The sequence below is a fragment of the Strix aluco genome, chromosome 28 (assembly GCF_031877795.1).
Source record: "Strix aluco isolate bStrAlu1 chromosome 28, bStrAlu1.hap1, whole genome shotgun sequence".
NCBI lineage: Eukaryota > Metazoa > Chordata > Aves > Strigiformes > Strigidae > Strix > Strix aluco.
In genome coordinates, this window is record NC_133958.1 from 1412493 (window position 1) to 1429751 (window position 17259).

Here is a 17259-nt window from a genome sequence, read left to right on the forward strand (position 1 = left end):
TATTTCTCCCCAAAATCAGTCTGTGCTGGTGCAGGACGAGCCCCGAGCGATGTGCTCACAAGAACTAGTCTCAACAGCATCCCCTCTCTCCTTCCCTTCCCAAATTTGCTGACCTGGAGTGTCAAAAAGCTGCTCTCACACCACCCTAACCCCAGCCCTGCTGATCCCACATCACGAGACGCGAATCACAAGATGCTTCTTATTACTTTATTTATTTCTGGTCTCACGTGCTTCCCTTCCCATTTGGAGAGACCTTTGATCACGTTCCCAAGCTTCTCCCAGCAGACAGAAAGGCTAGACATTTTTTTTTTATCGCTAAAGGGGTGGGTGTTTGCACCACCGCATGTCTCTGGGCGATGAGGGGTAGAGCAGCACCGAAACACCGGCTGCATCGTGGGGCTGAGGGGCTGCATCACGCTCCTGCTACTCTGCTGCAACACGGCATGACTTTGAAAGCCCTATACAGCTAGCAAGCACCGTTGCTCTTAAATAGCTTTAAACCTGGCTTAAATCCTTCTATTCCTGGCAGAATCCTCTCCCGGGCTTGGGTTGGTGTGATTTCCCCGTGCTTAAAGGCAGCTGGTGCCCATCCAGCTGGTGCCATGCCCAGCGCTGCCTGGACAAGCACAGCCCCGACTCGGGGAGGTGCCGCTGCCTCCGCAACCCGCGGGGCTGCCGAGTCCCACGTGGAGCTTTAGGAGCCCAACTTTGTGCCAAAGCTGCCGTCTGAAAGGGGTGAAAGCAGCCCCCGGGGGCTCGCTGCCCTTGACCCAGTGGGTCTGGGAGGTGCAGGTGAAGGTTGATGCTCTTCCAACGGTGCGGGTGGCTCTCGGACACTGGTGGGGATCACGGGTGTCGCTGGTAGAGGCTGTTGGGTTTTGTCTTCTGGATTTTGGGGTTGCCTTGGCTTCTTTCCTGGCCACTGCTGCGCATGGCAGCTCTTGGAGACCCTCTTCCCTACACCGGGAGAAGGGTTTTGCCCTTCAAAGGGTGGCCAGGGATCAGCGCTGGCGTTTACCCACTAGCGGCGGACGTTGTGGGGGAAGAGGTGAGCTCTAGGTGGGTGAGGTCCAAAACAAGCTGGCTGGGAACGGGAACAACGTCTTCCTGGGCCTTCGGCTTTGTGTTTGTGCTACGGCTGATTTACAGCAGAAAATAAGGTGCTGGGGGGAGGCCCTGGCTGGTGGGGCGGGAGGGGTTAGTCCTTCTTCTTGGAATTGGTGGCCTGTGTGCGCTTTTTCAGCCGTGCCACGTCGACGTAGAGGTTGCGCTTGAGGATGGCGCTGGCGCAGATGAAGGCTCCTTGCAGGGCTCCCATGAAGCCGCCCAGGCACAAATCCTGCCCTGGAAGAGAGCAGGAGGCAGCAGTGACAGCGACCGTGGTGGGGGCCTGCGGGCAGCCCGTGCTCCCCATCCCCAACTGACCATCAGCCATCCCAATCCATCATCCGCCCTCCCCACCTTCCAGCTGCCGCTTGGGTTTGAACCCACAAAACCTCTCCCCGTTTGACCCCTTCCTTCTCCCCAGCAGGGAAAGGGCCTCATCCTGTCCAGCTAAAATAAATCAGCGCTGGGCAGGGAGACAAGGTCCAGGAGCTAGAGGAGGCACGGCCCTTCCCTCCTCCTCCACTCAGACACGCTCCAGCCGCTCCTGCATCACCCCACGGCACAACAGCATCTTGTCCCCTTATTTCATTGACGGTTTTTCTCCACCACCACCCCATATCCTGCTTCCCCAGAGGTGTCCTCATCTGAGAACGTGGTGTCCGGAAGGTGGCCATGGTACCTGTCAAGTAGAGGTTGGGGACGGGCGTCTGCGCCCTCACGGTGGCGATGGCTTCAGCTTGCAGGCGGGGGATGTTGTGGTCTATGCCGTACATCTCCCCCTTGGGGCTAGCGATGTAGTGCTGGTTGGTGACGGGTGTCCCACCGGAGATGTACTCGATCTGCAGGGGACGAGGGGACAATGTGGTCTGCAGGGGGTAGGCATGATGGTGTGGGGCGTCTCACGCTCCAGGAAGCTGTTTTTGTGGGGTATGGGCTGGGACAGGTTTCCTTGCAGACCCTTGGGTGGTGGATCGGGCCAAGTTTGGTCCCAGGATGGTCCTAGAGGACCATCATCCCCCCTTGCGCGTGGTCAGGAGGCAGCAGCGGTGGGTTGGTGCCACGCTGCCCAGCAGGCCCAGACCCAGCTCCTACGTGTGCAGGATGGGGCTGAGTAGATGGGACCCAGGAGCGGAGCTGGAGGACCCAGGAACGCCGGGTTTCCTCACCCTGTCCTCAATGCGGGGGTAGAGCTTGAAGACAGCCTGCATGATGGCGTCCACAAAGGTCTTCTTCAACTCCTCGTAATCATCTCCCCGCTTATTGACCTGCTTGTCCTTCCACTCCTCAAACCACTCGTATTTGGCGAAGCTCACGATGGCCAGCGTGGATTTACCTGCAGTAGGACAAGGTTGGGGTGGTTGTTCCGGTGCTCACCCTGACGCCACCATTTCACTGTCACAAACCCAACCCTCCCCCTGGCAACACCTGGGATGTCCCCAGGTCTCTGTGGGCCCGTATCCTTCATCCAGTTCTCTTGAAGACCATTTTCCATGAGCAACTCGCTCAGCAGCTTTGCCCAGGACTATTTTAGGAGAAACTCCTCAGTTGCAGTCATCGAATGAATGAAACCCCTGCAAGAGTTTTTTTGTGGGAATTAAGAACTGGTAGTTAGCAAAATGTGAACTGGCCTTGAGGCTAGAAGAATGATTTTGGATAACTGGGGCAAAATCACGGAGCAGCGTGTTGCGAGCGTCAGGAACAGCAGGTTGGAACGGCGCCTGCAGGATGGGTGGTGAGCGTGTGAGCAGTGAACAGATAAAACCTGAAGGTCAGTAGGATGTAGAAGTAAAAACAAACCAACGTAAACAAGTGGGAATAAATTGGGAGCTGGCAGACGGCGGCGTTTGCTCTTGTCAATGCTCCCCCTTCAACAAACTGGCGTGAGTTTGTCGTTATTCAGCGCATCGCCGCGGTCCCGGCTGGACCAAAACCGACAAGTCTTCAAGCAAAGCGTTTGTGGTTGGGCTTCAGCCTTTACCTGGGTGCCTCATTTCCCAGGTGGGGTCCTTGGATGATGGGCAGGTGACAAACAGGAGAGGGATGTTCTTGGCAGCTTCTTCTCTGGAAGAAGCCAGGTAGCGATTCATTCTGCGGAGAGATGCAGAGGTTTGAGGTGGGTTTTGGTTGCCAACCTTTCCCTGAACGCTTGTTATGGTTGAATCCCCATGCAGTGAGGATCTGCCAAGAGCATCTTCTGAGTCACCACCCAGGAATTTGTCTCCTTATGCTTAATGAAGCACATCTAAGGTGAAGCCAAACCTACATTTCATCCAGGTCATTTCCTGGGTACATGAAGTAGTTGGTGGGCTCCAGCCCCAGCTCTTCCCTCGAGCCGTTCAGACCTACGAAGACGGTGAAACCCCCTTCCCCATGTGTCACCATGCGAAGCTGAGACTGGATCTCTGTAATATGGAGGGAAGAAGGAGAAAATAATTATTTTCTGGGATCCTCAGCTATGGAGAAGCAGTTTCTCCTAGAAGCAGCCCTCCTCGTATCTACGCTGCTCCCGTGCTGGCTTGTAAAACTGGTTTATCTCAAAACATCCCGTGTGTGCTCAAGGGGTGGGACGGCAACTCCTGCAAACTCAGGCAACGGTGCTGTGACTTCCTAGGGGGGGTGGTTTAGGGTACCCTTGGCTTGAGCTTTTGCTGTATTTAATGACCTTCTCGGATTCAGATGCGCTGCTGCTTTGCAAATGTTGAATGGTTTAGACCATGTTTGCCCAGAAAGCTTCCACCCAACCGTGCCCCTTCCCACCCAACCATGCCCCTTCCCACCCAACCGTGCTCCTTCCCACCCAATCGTGCCCCTTCCCACCCAATCGTGCCCCTTCCCACCCAACCGTGCCTCTTCCCACCCAACCGTGCCCCTTCCCACCCAACCGTGCTCCTTCCCACCCAACCGTGCTCCTTCCCACCCAATCGTGCCCCTTCCCACCCAATCGTGCCCCTTCCCACCCAACCGTGCCCCTTCCCACCCAACCGTGCTCCTTCCCACCCAATCGTGCCCCTTCCCACCCAATCGTGCCCCTTCCCACCCAACCGTGCCCCTTCCCACCCAACCGTGCTCCTTCCCACCCAACTGTGCCCCTACCCACCCAACCGTGCCCCTACCCACCCAACCATGCCCCTTCCCACCCAACCGTGCTCCTTCCCACCCAACTGTGCCCCTTCCCACCCAACCGTGCCTCTTCCCACACAACCGTGCCCCTTCCCACCCAACCGTGCCCCTTCCCACCCAACCGTGCATCTTCCCACCCAACCGTGCCCCTTCCCACCCGACTGTGCCCCTTCCAAAGCAGCAAGATTTTGAGGCGGCACTAAACCCAACTTTAAGTGGACATTTCACCAAATTTCACACGTTTCGGGGTACTACGCTGTGGTTTTTAGGGAAAACGAGCAGCAAGCCAGGGCTTTGCCAACTGTACGGCCAGTTTTGGCAAATTAATTTAGACTTGATTAAAAACCCTGAGAAGAAATGTATGGCCAGGGATGGTGTTTTGAACACGAAGGACGGGGTTTTGCTGATGTCTAAGAAATAATTATAAAGAAGCTGCTTTTTGATGTGGCTTGGAGGGGGATTAATGCTGTAACCCCAACGAAACCCAACGCTGCCGTGTTTTACCAGGCAATGCCCGCGCCTCCGCCGGCAGGAGCCGTTCGTAGGTGTTGAAGATCCCGGCATCCGAAATGATGATGGGAGCGAAGATGTTCACCAAATCTTGGCCTTTCTTGACACTTACACCTGGAAGGGAAAGGCGAGGAGGGGAGGAACAGCTCCGGTTAACAGCAACGCTGCATCGGGAAGAAGCCACGTGCACCCGTGCCAGGACTCACCGCAGGCTTTGCCCTGGGGGTCCAGCAGGATCCGCTGCACCGGCGCCTTTCCCAGCACGTTGCCTCCGGTTTTCCGGATAACAGGAATGGTGTGGAAGGCGATTTCCCCGGCCCCACCTTTAGGGTACCACGCACCACAGAGGAAGTGGTTCACGAGGATGCTGTGCATGGAGAAACTGGCCTTGGAGGGGACCACGCCTGAAAAAAGGGGCAGCGTAAGGTGCCGAATCGTGGGTTTGTGGCTTATCCTGAAGTTTTTAGGATGAGGAACGCCCTGTCCTCGGGACGCAATGCTGTAAGGATGGATGCGGGTGAGAAACGATGGGTCATCGGCACCCAGAGGAGCAGGGAGGGCATCAGACGTGGGTGGCCCCGTGGCAAAGCCGGTGGCTCTTTGGAAATCGGGCTGTGCCCGCTGAGTCATTGGGGGCCCGTGAGCGAACCCCCGGGGCAGACGGGAGGATGGGAAGGGGAAGGCTCAAGGCAAAAGGGTTACGGCAAGTCCGGGGTGGTGGGTGCCAGCAAGAGGTTAAGGGTGGGCGCGTGTTCCCTTGCGTAAGAGGAGTGATGCTGCCGCGCCGTGAGGCTGAAGGATGCGGGGGGAAAGAGGTGACAGTGAGAAATGGGGACACCCAGCCGCCGGCGTGGGGACAAGGCTGCTGGCACAGCATCCACGCACACAGCACCCCTCACCCATGAACCGCCACAGCCATCACCCTTACAAGAGCAAATTAAAACGGCTTTTCTTGGGGTTTTTTTAGCTTCTAAAGGGTTTAACTTCACCTCCTCGGTGCCTCGGAGCCTCCTGGCTACCTACCGTAGGTGGGGAAGAGGTAGCTGAAGACGGCCCGGAGCTCACGGTTGGCGGTGAGACCGTCCACCACCTCCTTGAGGCTGCGCGGCGCCAGCCGGCAGAAGGGGCTGAGCCACAGCAGCCCCGAGCGAGCCAGCAGCGTGGCCAGAGCCCGCGGGAGCATCTTCAAGACAATCAACCACGTCGTCCCTCCGCTGGTGCTCTGCGGGAGAGGAGCCTGGTGCTGAGCACCCCACGCCGGGGAGCTGCCCCCAACCCTGCGGCAGGCTCGAAAGATGCTCAAAAGCGGCTTTTTCCCCTTAAATTTACAGCTTGGCTGGCGGAGGGGAGGCAGCATCTCTTAAGCGCTGCATCCCAGGAGCACCTGCCCCCCCCCAAAAGCTCCCCCGCGGCGGAGGCTCCCAGCCTTTGCGGTGGTTTCAAAGCACAATTAACGTTAATTTAGCGCCGTTCTGACGATGATTGCGATCCCCCCGACGGCCGGGAGGTCCTGGAGCATCATCCCACCGTGCTTAGAGGGGGGTGTCGGGGCTCATGGGGGGTCCCAGCACATCTGGTGGGACCATGAGTATCCTCAGGGAGCTGGGTTAAAACTCTGGGTGCCGACGCTGGGTTTTTGATGAAGAAAAGGGCGATTTTTGCTGTTTCCCAATGCTTTTAGGGCTGGGTTGTGCAACACCATTATTGTGCAGTTGCCCAGTGGGTGTCGGGGTGGGGGTGGGAATTTTCCCTCCTTCCTTGACCCCGCAGAGGGGCACTAGAGCCAAAAAAATCCCCCCATCCCCTCCCTCTACCTTCACCAGCCGCTCGAACTCATCGATAGCGGCCCCTTCCCCGGGAAACTGCTCCTTCAAGGCTCGGAAATATTCTTTCTTCCCCGAGTAGATGCGGTACGTCCTGCCGCGGCCGGGCGCCCCCAGGACCACGGCGTCGTAGGCAGCCGGCAGCCGAGCCCACTCCAGCTGCCCCTCCGTCAGCTGCTCCACCACGAAGCGCATGATGGAGTTCTCCCCCATCTGCCCCACGTAGTGGATACCTGAAAGATGTATTTTTGGGGTTTTTTTTCTCCTTTTTTTATTTTTTCACACCCCATCGCATCCCCCTGGGACGTACAGGACACTCTGATCTCTCCACCTCCCACCCCAGCAGCTCCCTACGGAGGGGAAAGGGCAACACCCGCCTCCCACTTCAGGTCAAAGGGAAAACCGAGCGCTCGCTGTCACGTTTTTAAGCAGTTTTGAGGAATTTCATGACATATTGATATTTTTCCTGTCTGCGTCGCTGTAAATAATTAATCCCGTGCAGCTCGTGCAGAGCTGGACTTTGTCTTGCTGAAAGGAGGTGGCCGAGGGAGATGTGTGCGAGGCGACATCCCCTGGACGGGGAGATTTATAAGATCTGAGCTGGATTATGGGGAATTTTTTAGGGTTTTGATGTTCCAGCAACAGGGCACCTTCAGCGGGAGGATTGTGGGGGGAGGGAGAGCGCTTGTATAACCCGGGGCGGGCGCTGGGGACACCCACCCTGGGTCTCCCCTGGTGTTTCGGGTGCGATTCCCACCCCAGGCATCACCCCCCCTTAACTCCCCCTGCCCAGTCCCCCGCCCTGCCTTGAGCCAGGGGTGAATTTGGGACCCCAAACGCCGGCGGGGCACCTACCGGTGTCAAACTCGAAGCCCTTCTCGGTGAAGGTGTGGCAGCAGCCCCCCAGCTTCCCGTGCTGCTCCAGCACCAGCACCCGCTTGCCCGCCTTGGCCAGTAGCGCGGCGGCCGCCAGCCCCCCGATGCCGCTGCCCACCACGATGGCATCGAGCCCCTCGGGGACTTTATCTGCAGAGAAAACTGGAGGGGGGAGAGCGGGGGGTGCGACATCCTCAGGGGTGGGATGTGGCACCCCCCGACGGTACCTGGGGGGTGACCCCCGAAACCTCGCTGGGGGGGATCACACCCTGGTGAGCGATGCTGTGCCCCGGGGACGTGTCGCCTCGATGCCACTCTGGGGGGGTCACGCTGCCCTAGGGGGGGATGCTGGGGCGGGGGGGGGGAGGAGATGCCACCACAGTGAGTGACGCTGTGCCGGGGGGGTGATGCTGCCCTTGGGGGGGGTTAATGCTGTCACCCGGGGGGGTGATGCCCCCGCGGCGGAGCGCAGGGACGGGGGGGTCCCACCGGGGGGGTCAAAGCTGCCGGCGAGCGGCGGGGGGGGGCAGCCCCGTACCTGTCTTGACGACCGTCCTGCGGGCAGCCTTGTCGGTGACGAGCGGGGCGGGCGGGCGCCGGGCATCGGCGGCGAAGGGGTTGGGGCCGCCGCCTGCGCCCCGCAGGAGCCGCACGAGGAGGAGGAGGAGGAGGAGGAGGAGGAAGAGCAGCGCGTACGGCCACATAGCGCTTGCGCCCGTCTGCCGGCGCGGCTCGACGGGCAGCCCCGCTCCGCCCCGCGGGGAACCGGCAGGCGGTACCGGCACGGCCCGGAAGGGGCGGGGGGGGGGCCGGGAGCTGGCACGGGACACCGGGAGCTGGCACCGGGCACCGGCACGGCGCGGGGGGGCCGGGAGAGGGGGAGGCTGGGGTCTGGGAGCTGACACCGGGCACTGGGAGATGGCACTGGGAACTGGGAGATGGCACCGGGCACTGGGAGATTGCACTGGGAACTGGGAGCTGACACTGGGAGCTGGTACCGGGCACTGGGACATGGCACTGGGAGGTGGTACCGAGCACTGGCAGCCGACGTGGGGCACTGGGAGATGGCACTGGGAGCTGGTACCGGGCACCGGCACGGCGTGGGAGGGGCGGGGGGGGCCGGGAGAGGGGGAGGCTGGGGGCTGGGAGCTGGCACCGGGGACTGGGAGATGGCACTGGGAACTGGGAGCTGACACTGGGAGATGGCACTGGGAGATGGTACTGAGCACTGGGAGCTGACGCTGGGAACTGGGAGCTGGCACCGGGCACTGGGAGATGGCACTGGGAACTGGGAGCTGACACTGGAAGCTGGTACCGAGCACTGGGAACTGGGAGCTGGCACCGGGCACTGGGAGCCGACGTGGGGCACTGGGAGCTGACACTGGGAACTGGGAGCTGACACTGGAAACTGGTAGCGGGCACTGGGAGCTGGCACCGGGCACTGGGAGATGGCACTGGGAGGTGGTACCGAGCACTGGGAGCTGACGCTGGGAACTGGGAGCTGGCACCGGGCACTGGGAGGTGATGGCGGGCACTGGGAGGTGACACTGGGAGCCGGTACCGGGCACTGGGAGGTGACACTGGTCCCTGCAGCCCGGGCCCGGCGACCCAGCCCAGCCCAGCCCCGCCCCGGCCCGGCGGCGGCCGCGTTCCCCGCGGTGTGACCCTCCCGCGCCGCCGTCGGCCGCCCCGCGCGGGGCCTGCCGGGAGCTGCAGTGCCGGGGGGGGCCCGAGTACAGCTCCCGGCATGCAGCGCGGCCGCGCCTGCGCACTGCGGGGCCGGGGGGCGCCGCCGCTTCCGGTGGGCGCGGGGTCAGAGGGCGGCGGGTCAAAGGGCAGCGCGGCCCCGGGGGGTGATGGCCGGGACCGGGGACGGGCGGGAGGGGCCGCGGGCGGGGGCCGCGGGAAGGGGCGCCCCGGGGCCGGCAGGGGGGGACCAGGCCGCAGGAGAGGCCTGAGGCCTCCGGGGAGCCCCTGAGGGGTCCTTGGGGGGCTGCCACCCCCTGGGGCCACCCGGCCGCGCCACCTGAGGCTCCGTGGCGGCTCCCGCCGAGGGGGGCGGCCGCCTTCTTCCCCGCAGGGCATGAGCGGCGGCACCGGGGCCTCGGAGCAGCTTGAGGAGCGGCAGCGGTTCCCCCCGCCCGGCAAGTCCGTCCCCGTGCGTGTCAGCCTGAGCCCTGCCCCTCGCTGTCAGACCCCCCCCCACGCTATCGCTTTATTTCTCCATTTATGTCCGCAGAAAATGATCTTTCGGGGCGTTACCTGATCTGGTAACAGAACAAAAACGTCCCCAGAGGGCTCTGAGCCGCTTTCCCACCCTTCCAGCCATCGGGTGCAGCCCTCAGCCCGTGAGCAGAGGGCGGGGGGGGTTCCCTGCGGGAGGAGCTCAGGGTTGTGGGGAGCGGTTGGTTTTCCGGGTCTGTTCTGGTGGGTGATGGTTGTGTCTCTGTCCCTGCTTAGATCTCAGCTCTGAGGCAAAACGGTCTCCTGCAGGCACTCGTGCAGGGAGCGGGGCAGCCTGCGTGTGCTGGTGAGCTTTTCCTCTGCTTCCCTTGTGTGGGTCCTGTTTTGTGTGGGGGGAAACCACCTCAGTCAGTTTGCAGATGACACCCAGTTGGGTGGGAGTGTTGATCTGCTCGAGGGTGGGGAGGGTCTGCAGAGAGACCTGGCCAGGCTGGAGCGATGGGCTGAGCCCAACTGGGGGAGTTTCACTAAGGCCAAATGCCGGGTGCTGCCCTTGGGCCACAACAACCCCCAGCAGCGCTACAGGCTTGGGGAGGAATGGCTGGAGAGCTGCCAGTCAGAGAGGGACCTGGGGGTGGTGATTGACAGCCGGCTGAACAGGAGTCAGCAGTGTGCCCAGGTGGCCAAGAAGGCCAATGGCATCCTGGCTTGTACCAGTCCTGGCGTGGCCAGCAGGGACAGGGAAGGGATCTGACCCCTGTGCTCGGCACTGGTGAGGCCGCCCCTCGATGAGTGGGTTCAGTTTTGGGCCCCTCACTCCAAAAAGGCCCTTGAATGACTCGAGCGTGTCCAGAGAAGGGCAACGGAGCTGGTGCAGGGTCTGGAGCACAGGTCTGATGGGGAGCGGCTGAGGGAACTGGGGGGGTTTAGTCTGGAGAAGAGGAGGCTGAGGGGAGACCTCCTGGCCCTCTGCAACTCCCTGAAAGGAGGGTGCAGAGAGGGGGGATGAGTCTCTTGAGCCAAAGAACCAGCGGCAGGCCAAGAGGGAATGGCCTCAAGCTGCGCCAGGGCAGGGTCAGACTGGCTCTTAGGAAGGATTTCTTTGCAGAAGGGGCTGTTGGGCGTTGGAATGGGCTGCCCAGGGCAGGGGGGGAGTCCCCATCCCTGGAGGGGTTGAAGAGTCGGGTTGAGCCAGCGCTGAGGGATCTGGTGGAGTTGGGAACGGTCAGGGTGAGGTTCATGGTTGGACTGGAGGGTCTTCAAGGGCTTTTTCAACCGAGATGATTCTGGGATTCTGTGAATCGCCTGGGGAGCTCAAAGGAGCCCAAACAACCCGGCACTGGGCTCACTGACAAATCGGGCTCTGGCTTGGCAAAGCTTTCACCCTGCTTTGCCCCAGATTTGCCAAGGAGAAACCTCTCAGCGTCTCGGGGGACTCTGGTTGGGGTTTCTCCCCAAAGAAGGGGAAATCTTGCCCCGAGATGTCCTGAGCAGTGCTGAGGGAAGGGAGCAAACACCCCCTTGGATCTCCCCGCCACCTCTAACCTCCGGCGTGCCTTTTCTTCGGCAGAGATCAGCGAGGAGCTGCGGCGAGCCCAGGAGGAATGGGAGGCTGTGGAAGAGATCCAGTCAGGTACAGCTGGTGCTGGGGATAAGGGAGGTTGTTTGGACAGAAAAGGTCTGGACAGGGGAAGGGATGTGGGTCCCAGAGGGCAGGAGCAGGCAGGTGTGCAGCGGGGGGGCATTATTTGGGGGTGGGAGAGAGCTGGGGAAAGGACTGAAGGTCTGGGGCAGGGTGGGAGACCCGCTGCCTTCCCCAGCTCCCCAAGTGTTCCCCCTCCTCCCGTGCCGGCAGCGGGGACCGACCTCCCTGTGCCACAGCGGCTGCTCTGGCGTGAGGCGGGAGCTCGTTTCGGTGCCGGGAAGCTGGAGCGGAGGGCAGGGCTTATGTTGGGGGGGTGGGTAACCCCATTCTCTGCCTCCTTACAGGGCTGGGGGGTACGTCGGCCAGTGCCGCCCCCCTGATCTCCTTCAACGAAGCGCTGCAGTACTTCCAGACAGCCGACCTCTCCGAGTGCAGGGTACGGGCAGGGCCCCGCGCTCTCGCCCTCTCTCGGGGGGGTAGTTTTAGTAAGTAGGAGAGGGGAGCGTGGCGGGAGAAGCACAGCGCTCCCCTCTTTCCCTTCTGCCTTCCCTCGGCTCGGTTCTTTGCCTGATCCCATCCCTCCCGGCTCACCCGCGGGTTTTTCCTCCTGCTCAATTCCCCGAGGGACCGGCCCCGATCGTTTCTTCGTGTGTTTTCTCCTCCGCAGAAGAAGGTCCGGGCGACGGTGCGCAGGCAAGGCCTGGCTGCTCTGCTTCACTTCCTCTTTGGTCCTCCCCGGCTCCAGCCGCAGCTGCAGGGAGAGCGGGAGCTGGCCCTGGCCATGGCACAGTGTGAGTGTCCCCTCTGTCCCCACACCAGCCGCTCCCCGGCCCAGCCAGCGTCACCTTCATCCCGAGAGCTTCGTGGGAAGCGACTCGAGGGGGGCTCAGGGGTGTAGCGGGGTCTCTACCCACTTACTCTGTGGCAGCTGCTTGTCCCAAAGGGTGCGTTTTCCATCCCCTTTGCTCCCCTGCTGGGGACACGCTCCCTTCCGCGGGGGGATCGATGGATCTCTCGACCCCGTGACGCAGCACCGGGGAGCTGCTCCGCCGCTCTACGGCCCTTCCCGCTCCTCCTTTTGTGAGCCGGTGGTACCTCGGCGTGGGCTGTGTCGGGTGTGGATCGCACGTGCTGAGCACCTGGAAACTCCTCCTCTGTGGGTTGCGTTTGGCCGTGGTTCCCCGGGCAGTGCTGCTTTGGCCAGCAAAGCTTTACACGATGCCCAAATTACTCATCACCCCCGCGCTCATACAGCACGCAGTCGTATCATTTGTGGGTTTGCACCTCCAATATATTTTCCTCTCCTTCCTGTCTCCCCTCCAGCAGGATAAACACAGCTGGGACATTCTCCTTGTCACCATAAGCTGCTCTCAGCTGCCAGATTTCACTTCCAGCTGGTCTCTGGCTTTACCCTGCAGCTGATGGTGGTTTCTTTCCCCACCGCATCTCTGCGCCAGCACTCGAAGCCAGTGGGGCAGGGCTGCTGAGGGGCATTTTAGGGCTGCTGAGGGGTGTTTTTTAGATGCTGAGGGGTGTTTTCTCTCTGCCAGGTGGTTTGGATGATAACGAGAGAGTGCACATGAGAATCCTGCAGACCATTTATAAGAAGCTAACCCGCTCCAGGTTGGGCTGCCCGCGCTACGGGGCGCACTGGGAAGAGCTCGGCTTCCAAGGTAGGGCAGAGGGAGAGATCTCAGGGAGGGAACCTTTGCCGAGAGAAATCACGCTGGTCCCATTCCCTCCTCAGGATCCAGAGGCAGCAGAAAGGGTTTGCTGCTCATTCCCTCTCGATGCAGCCGCCATCCCTGCTGCTGTTTCATAGAATCACTGAGGTTGGAAAAGATCTTTAAGTTCATCAAGTCCAGCTGTTAACCCAGCACTGCCAAGCCCACCACTGAACCACGTCCCTTAGTGCCACATCTACATGTCTCTCAAATACCTCCAGGGATGGCGACTTAACCACCTCCCCGGGCAGCCTGTTCCAGGGCCTGACAACCCTTTTAATGAAGAAATTTTTCCTAATATCCAACATAAACCTCCCTTGGCGCAGCTTGAGGCCATTCCCTCTTGGCCTGGCGCTGGGTCCTTGGCTCAAGAGACTCCTCCCCCCTCTCTGCACCCTCCTTTCAGGGAGTTGCAGAGGGCCAGGAGGTCTCCCCTCAGCCTCCTCTTCTCCAGACTAAACCCCCCAGTTCCCTCAGCCGCTCCCCATCAGACCTGTGCTCCAGACCCTGCACCAGCTCCGTTGCCCTTCTCTGGCCACGCTCGAGTCATTCAATGGCCTTTTTGGAGTGAGGGGCCCAAAACTGAACCCACTCATCGAGGGGCAGCCTCAGGCCGACGCTCCCACCCAGCGGGTCCACTCGCTCCCCTCATCCTCATCATCGATAAAGAGATGAAACAAAACTGGCCCCGATGCCAAGCCCTGGTTTTGTAGCAGCTCTGTCGCTGCCCCAGCCAGCTGTCACAACCAGTACAACATCCGGACTGGTTGGCCACACAACACCAGCACGTGCTGCCACGCTTGCCCGTGTCCAGCCGGCGCGGGCGTAACAAGAAGTAGTTGGCGTCCGCTTTGCCTGAGCCATTAATGCTCTTCATTAGCAAGTGATCTCTGCAGCTAATGAGCCGTCTCCGGAGGGCTGGTTTATTAACGAAGCGCAGGTCAGGGCTCTGTCACTAAGGTTGTGTCACAGGTTGCTTTCAGCCTCGGCTGTGTAAGAAAAACAGCGTGATTAAAGCTGCCGCACGCGGCCTCGCAGGAGCTTTCGGGCTGGTTGACTCACGAGTTAAATAAGCTGGGTTTTAATGAGGCCTAAAACCCAAACCAGGAGGGGAACGGCTCTGGATTCTCCACCCTGTCTCGTACACAACTGGGTTTAAGCGTGAGTTCACCAGCCCAACGTGCCCTGGGGTGGGTAGAGCGTGAAGGTGCTGATTCCTGGAGAAGGCACTGAATGGGCGCTGGGTGGGACCCCGAGGGCTGAGGGACGTTCCCGGACAGCTTTCCCTCAGGGTGCCATTCCTGAAGGCAACCCCTGCGCTCCTGGGGGTATAAAGAGCTGGTGGAAGCGGGGAGGGGACCAGAGAGCGACCCCGGGCTGTCCCACCCTTCCAGGTGTGGATCCCGGCACCGACCTGCGTGGGACGGGGATGCTGGGCTTGATGCAGCTGCTCTACTTCGTCATGGACGCGCAGACGCTGCCTCTGGCGCAAGAAATTTTCAAGCTCTCCCAGCACGAAACCCAGGCACGTCCTTCGCCTCCTTCGCTCCCTCCCTGCGGTGGTACCTACCCCTTGATTTCTAACGCTCAGGGACAGGGAAGCACAAAAACGTGGGGGTTTTGGCTGTTTTTTTTGCTGTTTAACCCCCTCACGCTGGTAAGGGGAGGAAGGTGATCCCTGAAGAGCTGAGGAGCTCCGACCGGAGGCTGAAGCCGAGCTCTAGGTGTTGGCTTTATTCTGGAAATAAAATTTTTAGTGTCCTGGTGGAGATCAGAGATTTGCTCCCGGGATCCTGGCTTGGGGCTGAACTCGTGCGGGTTAAAAGGGCTGGAGAAGTGGGTGAAGAGCAGCAGGGTGTGAAAACGGGGGTGAGTGGAGCCTGTCTGCTTAAACTTGGCATTTTAGTCTGGGTTATGGTTGGGTTTAAGCCTGAATATAAGCTCAGCTTGACCCACAGCATCCATCTAAGCCCGTATCTTTAGTCTTATTATCCTGCTGCACGGGTCTGTTGCCTGCAGCCGCCATCCCACGGGTTTGGGGCCACGCAGATGCGGCGTAAAAGCGCTGGAGGTGTTGTCTGGGCACCTCCACGTGCCGGAGAAGAGGCTTTTTCCAGCCGAGCTGCCATAACGCTCATTTTCTTGCAGAATTTCCCCTTCTGCATCATGTCCGTGAACATCACCCGCATCGTCATCCAGGCCCTGAGGGAGGAATGTCTCTCCAGGTGAGGTCCGGGGCACCGGCAGCTTGGTTAAGCCGGGCTTTAGGGCTGGTTTTGGGGTCTCAAACAACATCTGTCGCTGATCGTGGTGCCCGTTGCAGGGAGTGCAACCGCAGGCAGCAGGTCATCGCCGTGCTGAACGACCTGTACGCGGCGGCCTTCCTGCAGCTCTACCGCGTCTGGAAATGGCAGCGCAAGACCGTCGCCGACTCCAGCTTCCTCCTCAAGGGTTCGTCTCCCCGCGCTTTCCCCTCCTTTTCCAGCCAAGGACAAACCCGGTGCCTTCCCAGAACGTTCGTGTCCTGCTGAGCCCAACCCCAAGGGGTGTAATGCCCAGAAAGCCCCAACCATTCATCATTTCATCTTCACACCGAGATTTTTCAACAACCTGAGTGCCCCGTGGGGTGGTTTTTTCCCCCCCCCCTGCTTTTTGCATCTCAAAGACGAGCAGCCACAGAAGTTCAGAGGGCTGCCGTGTAGTGGTGGCTCGAGGTGGGTGACAAACGGGGACGTTTCTGGCTCCCCGGGCTCGCTCCCGTCGGTTGCGTAAGCCCTGTTTGCGGCGCGGGGTGGAAGCGCGGTCGCCGACGTTCAGCTTTCCGTGGCGAGCACTAAATGAACCAGCGGGGTTATTTACTCCGGAGGAGCCTGATGTCAGCAGAGCCGCCCGGGTGCGCCGTGCTAATGGCTCCCTCTTCAAACCGGGTCCAGCTGTCGTGGTCAGGCTCAGCTTTGATCCGCGCTCCTGGGGGGGATCCTGGTGGGGGGGAGCTCAGGCTGATGCTGAGCTCTGGGGGTTTTGGCGAGGAGCTTTTTGTGCTCTCTCATCCGGAGCAAAACCTAATCGTGCCCTTTCCCGCGGGGACACCAGAAATAAGATACGGGTCAAAACCTGCACGCTGCGTCCCTGACCCCGCCCCGTCCTCACGCGTGTCCCTCCGACCTCCCCAGAGCTGGAATTATCCGCCAAGAAGAAACCGAAGCGGCTCCTGAAATCCCTGGAGGCCTACGTGAACCGAAGCCCCGCGGCTGACGGCCTTCAGCAACCGTCCTCTCCCTCCGCCTCCCTCGGCGAGGAGATCGACTTCACGGGCGTTTGCGACCTGCAGGTTGAGCTGGAAGGAGAAGCCCGACTGGTCTGAGAGGCGCCGCGGGGAGCTCGGCCCCGTCGCTTCGGGGGGCTCGGGAAGGGCCCTGCAGGTCGAGGTGGGCGACGCGGAGCCCTGCGGGGTGGCCGCTGCCCTGAGAAGGGCCTGGGACTGAGCTGAGGGCGGTCGGGAACCTGGGATGCCACAGAGGGTAGAATTTTTTGCCCCCAAACCCCAGAAAGGGTGGTCTGGTTCTTCCCCCTCTCACCCCGTAAGCGTCCTGGCTGCGCTGTCGGCATCACTCGGCGCAGCAGGATTTGACCCTCTCCAGGCAGAAATCTCCCAAAGGAAAGCAGGAAAACGTGGCAGAGCGGGTGGATTTTATGAGCCACCAGCCTGCGGGCTGGGAGAGTCCGTCTGTCTGTCTCAAATTCACGCTCCCATCTGTCTTTACCCCCAAGAGGAAAGCTCAGGGACGCTCCAGGCAGCGCGGTGACAGGACTCCTGAATCCAGTCGTGGCTCTGGCAGCACCTGGGAGGGTTTAAACCCCCCAATTTGGGCTGCGGCACCTTAATTTCACGTTGTCGGTGGGGTAAGAGCATGAGCGCAGCCCCCTTGCTGGCGTGGTGGGGGCAGCTCGTCCCCAGGGTTTGGGGAGCCCCCCTGAACATCCCTGGGCGTGTCAGCATCTAAATAAGTGAATAAAAGGAGGAAAAATACGTTTTTCTTGGCGTAATGGAGACTTTTGGACTTGGGATTGCTTCTGGGGCGAGAGGAGGGGGTTTCTGCTGGCGGAGGGCGGCTCTGGAGAGCGGGGAAGGGTGAAGTGGGCTCTGCCTGGCACCGAAATTTGGGGTTCAGCAGCAGAAAAGCTGCTCTGGGGGAGAGAAACCAGGGTCAGACTCTGTCCTGAGCGCCCAGAGCACCGCGGGGAGGGGAAGAAAAATCCCTCCCAGCCT

At 60.7% G+C, this 17259-nt stretch overlaps 2 protein-coding genes across 4 annotated transcripts; one reads left to right on the top strand and one right to left on the bottom strand.

Annotated features, from left to right (window-relative positions):
- Positions 1 to 193: 193 nt before the first annotated feature.
- RETSAT (retinol saturase) lies at positions 194 to 8177 on the bottom strand. The gene is made up of 11 exons (XM_074807928.1): positions 7975 to 8177; positions 7416 to 7598; positions 6552 to 6793; positions 5761 to 5959; positions 4944 to 5141; positions 4732 to 4851; positions 3371 to 3509; positions 3086 to 3195; positions 2274 to 2440; positions 1787 to 1946; positions 194 to 1344 (listed from the first exon to the last, which is right to left on the bottom strand). The coding sequence occupies exons 1-11, from the start codon at positions 8138 to 8140 to the stop codon at positions 1199 to 1201; spliced, it is 1830 nt and encodes a 609-aa protein (XP_074664029.1). The 5' UTR covers positions 8141 to 8177; the 3' UTR covers positions 194 to 1198.
- Positions 8178 to 8761: 584 nt separating this feature from the next.
- Positions 8762 to 17019, top strand: ELMOD3 (ELMO domain containing 3). 3 transcript variants are annotated; one of them, XM_074807929.1, is made up of 11 exons: positions 8762 to 8957; positions 9491 to 9594; positions 9897 to 9966; positions 11191 to 11253; positions 11610 to 11701; positions 11933 to 12056; positions 12816 to 12938; positions 14384 to 14514; positions 15138 to 15214; positions 15313 to 15440; positions 16163 to 17019. In XM_074807929.1, exons 1-11 carry the CDS (start codon positions 8885 to 8887, stop codon positions 16351 to 16353), a joined length of 1176 nt encoding a protein of 391 aa, XP_074664030.1. In that variant the 5' UTR covers positions 8762 to 8884; the 3' UTR covers positions 16354 to 17019. The 3 variants fall into 3 exon arrangements, with proteins under 3 accessions (XP_074664030.1, XP_074664033.1, XP_074664031.1); XM_074807932.1 differs by having other exon boundaries at positions 8930 to 8957; positions 9517 to 9594; XM_074807930.1 differs by lacking the exon at positions 8762 to 8957 and adding an exon at positions 8977 to 9237 and having other exon boundaries at positions 9517 to 9594.
- The last annotated feature ends 240 nt before the right edge of the window (positions 17020 to 17259 follow it).

Bases quoted from the DNA above. Each gene is read 5' to 3' on its own strand.
- ELMOD3 (XM_074807929.1), top strand. From the start codon at position 8,885: ATGGCACTGGGAGGTGGTACCGAGCACTGGGAGCTGACGCTGGGAACT. The intron at 11,254-11,609 runs GTACAGCTGGTG...GCCTCCTTACAG, and splicing joins TGTGGAAGAGATCCAGTCAG to GGCTGGGGGGTACGTCGGCC. The intron at 12,939-14,383 runs GTAGGGCAGAGG...CCACCCTTCCAG, and splicing joins GGAAGAGCTCGGCTTCCAAG to GTGTGGATCCCGGCACCGAC.
- RETSAT (XM_074807928.1), bottom strand. From the start codon at position 8,140: ATGTGGCCGTACGCGCTGCTCTTCCTCCTCCTCCTCCTCCTCCTCCTC. The intron at 6,794-7,415 runs GTAGGTGCCCCG...TACATCTTTCAG, and splicing joins GGGCTTCGAGTTTGACACCG to GTATCCACTACGTGGGGCAG. The intron at 3,196-3,370 runs GTAGGTTTGGCT...ATCTCTCCGCAG, and splicing joins GGAAATGACCTGGATGAAAT to AATGAATCGCTACCTGGCTT.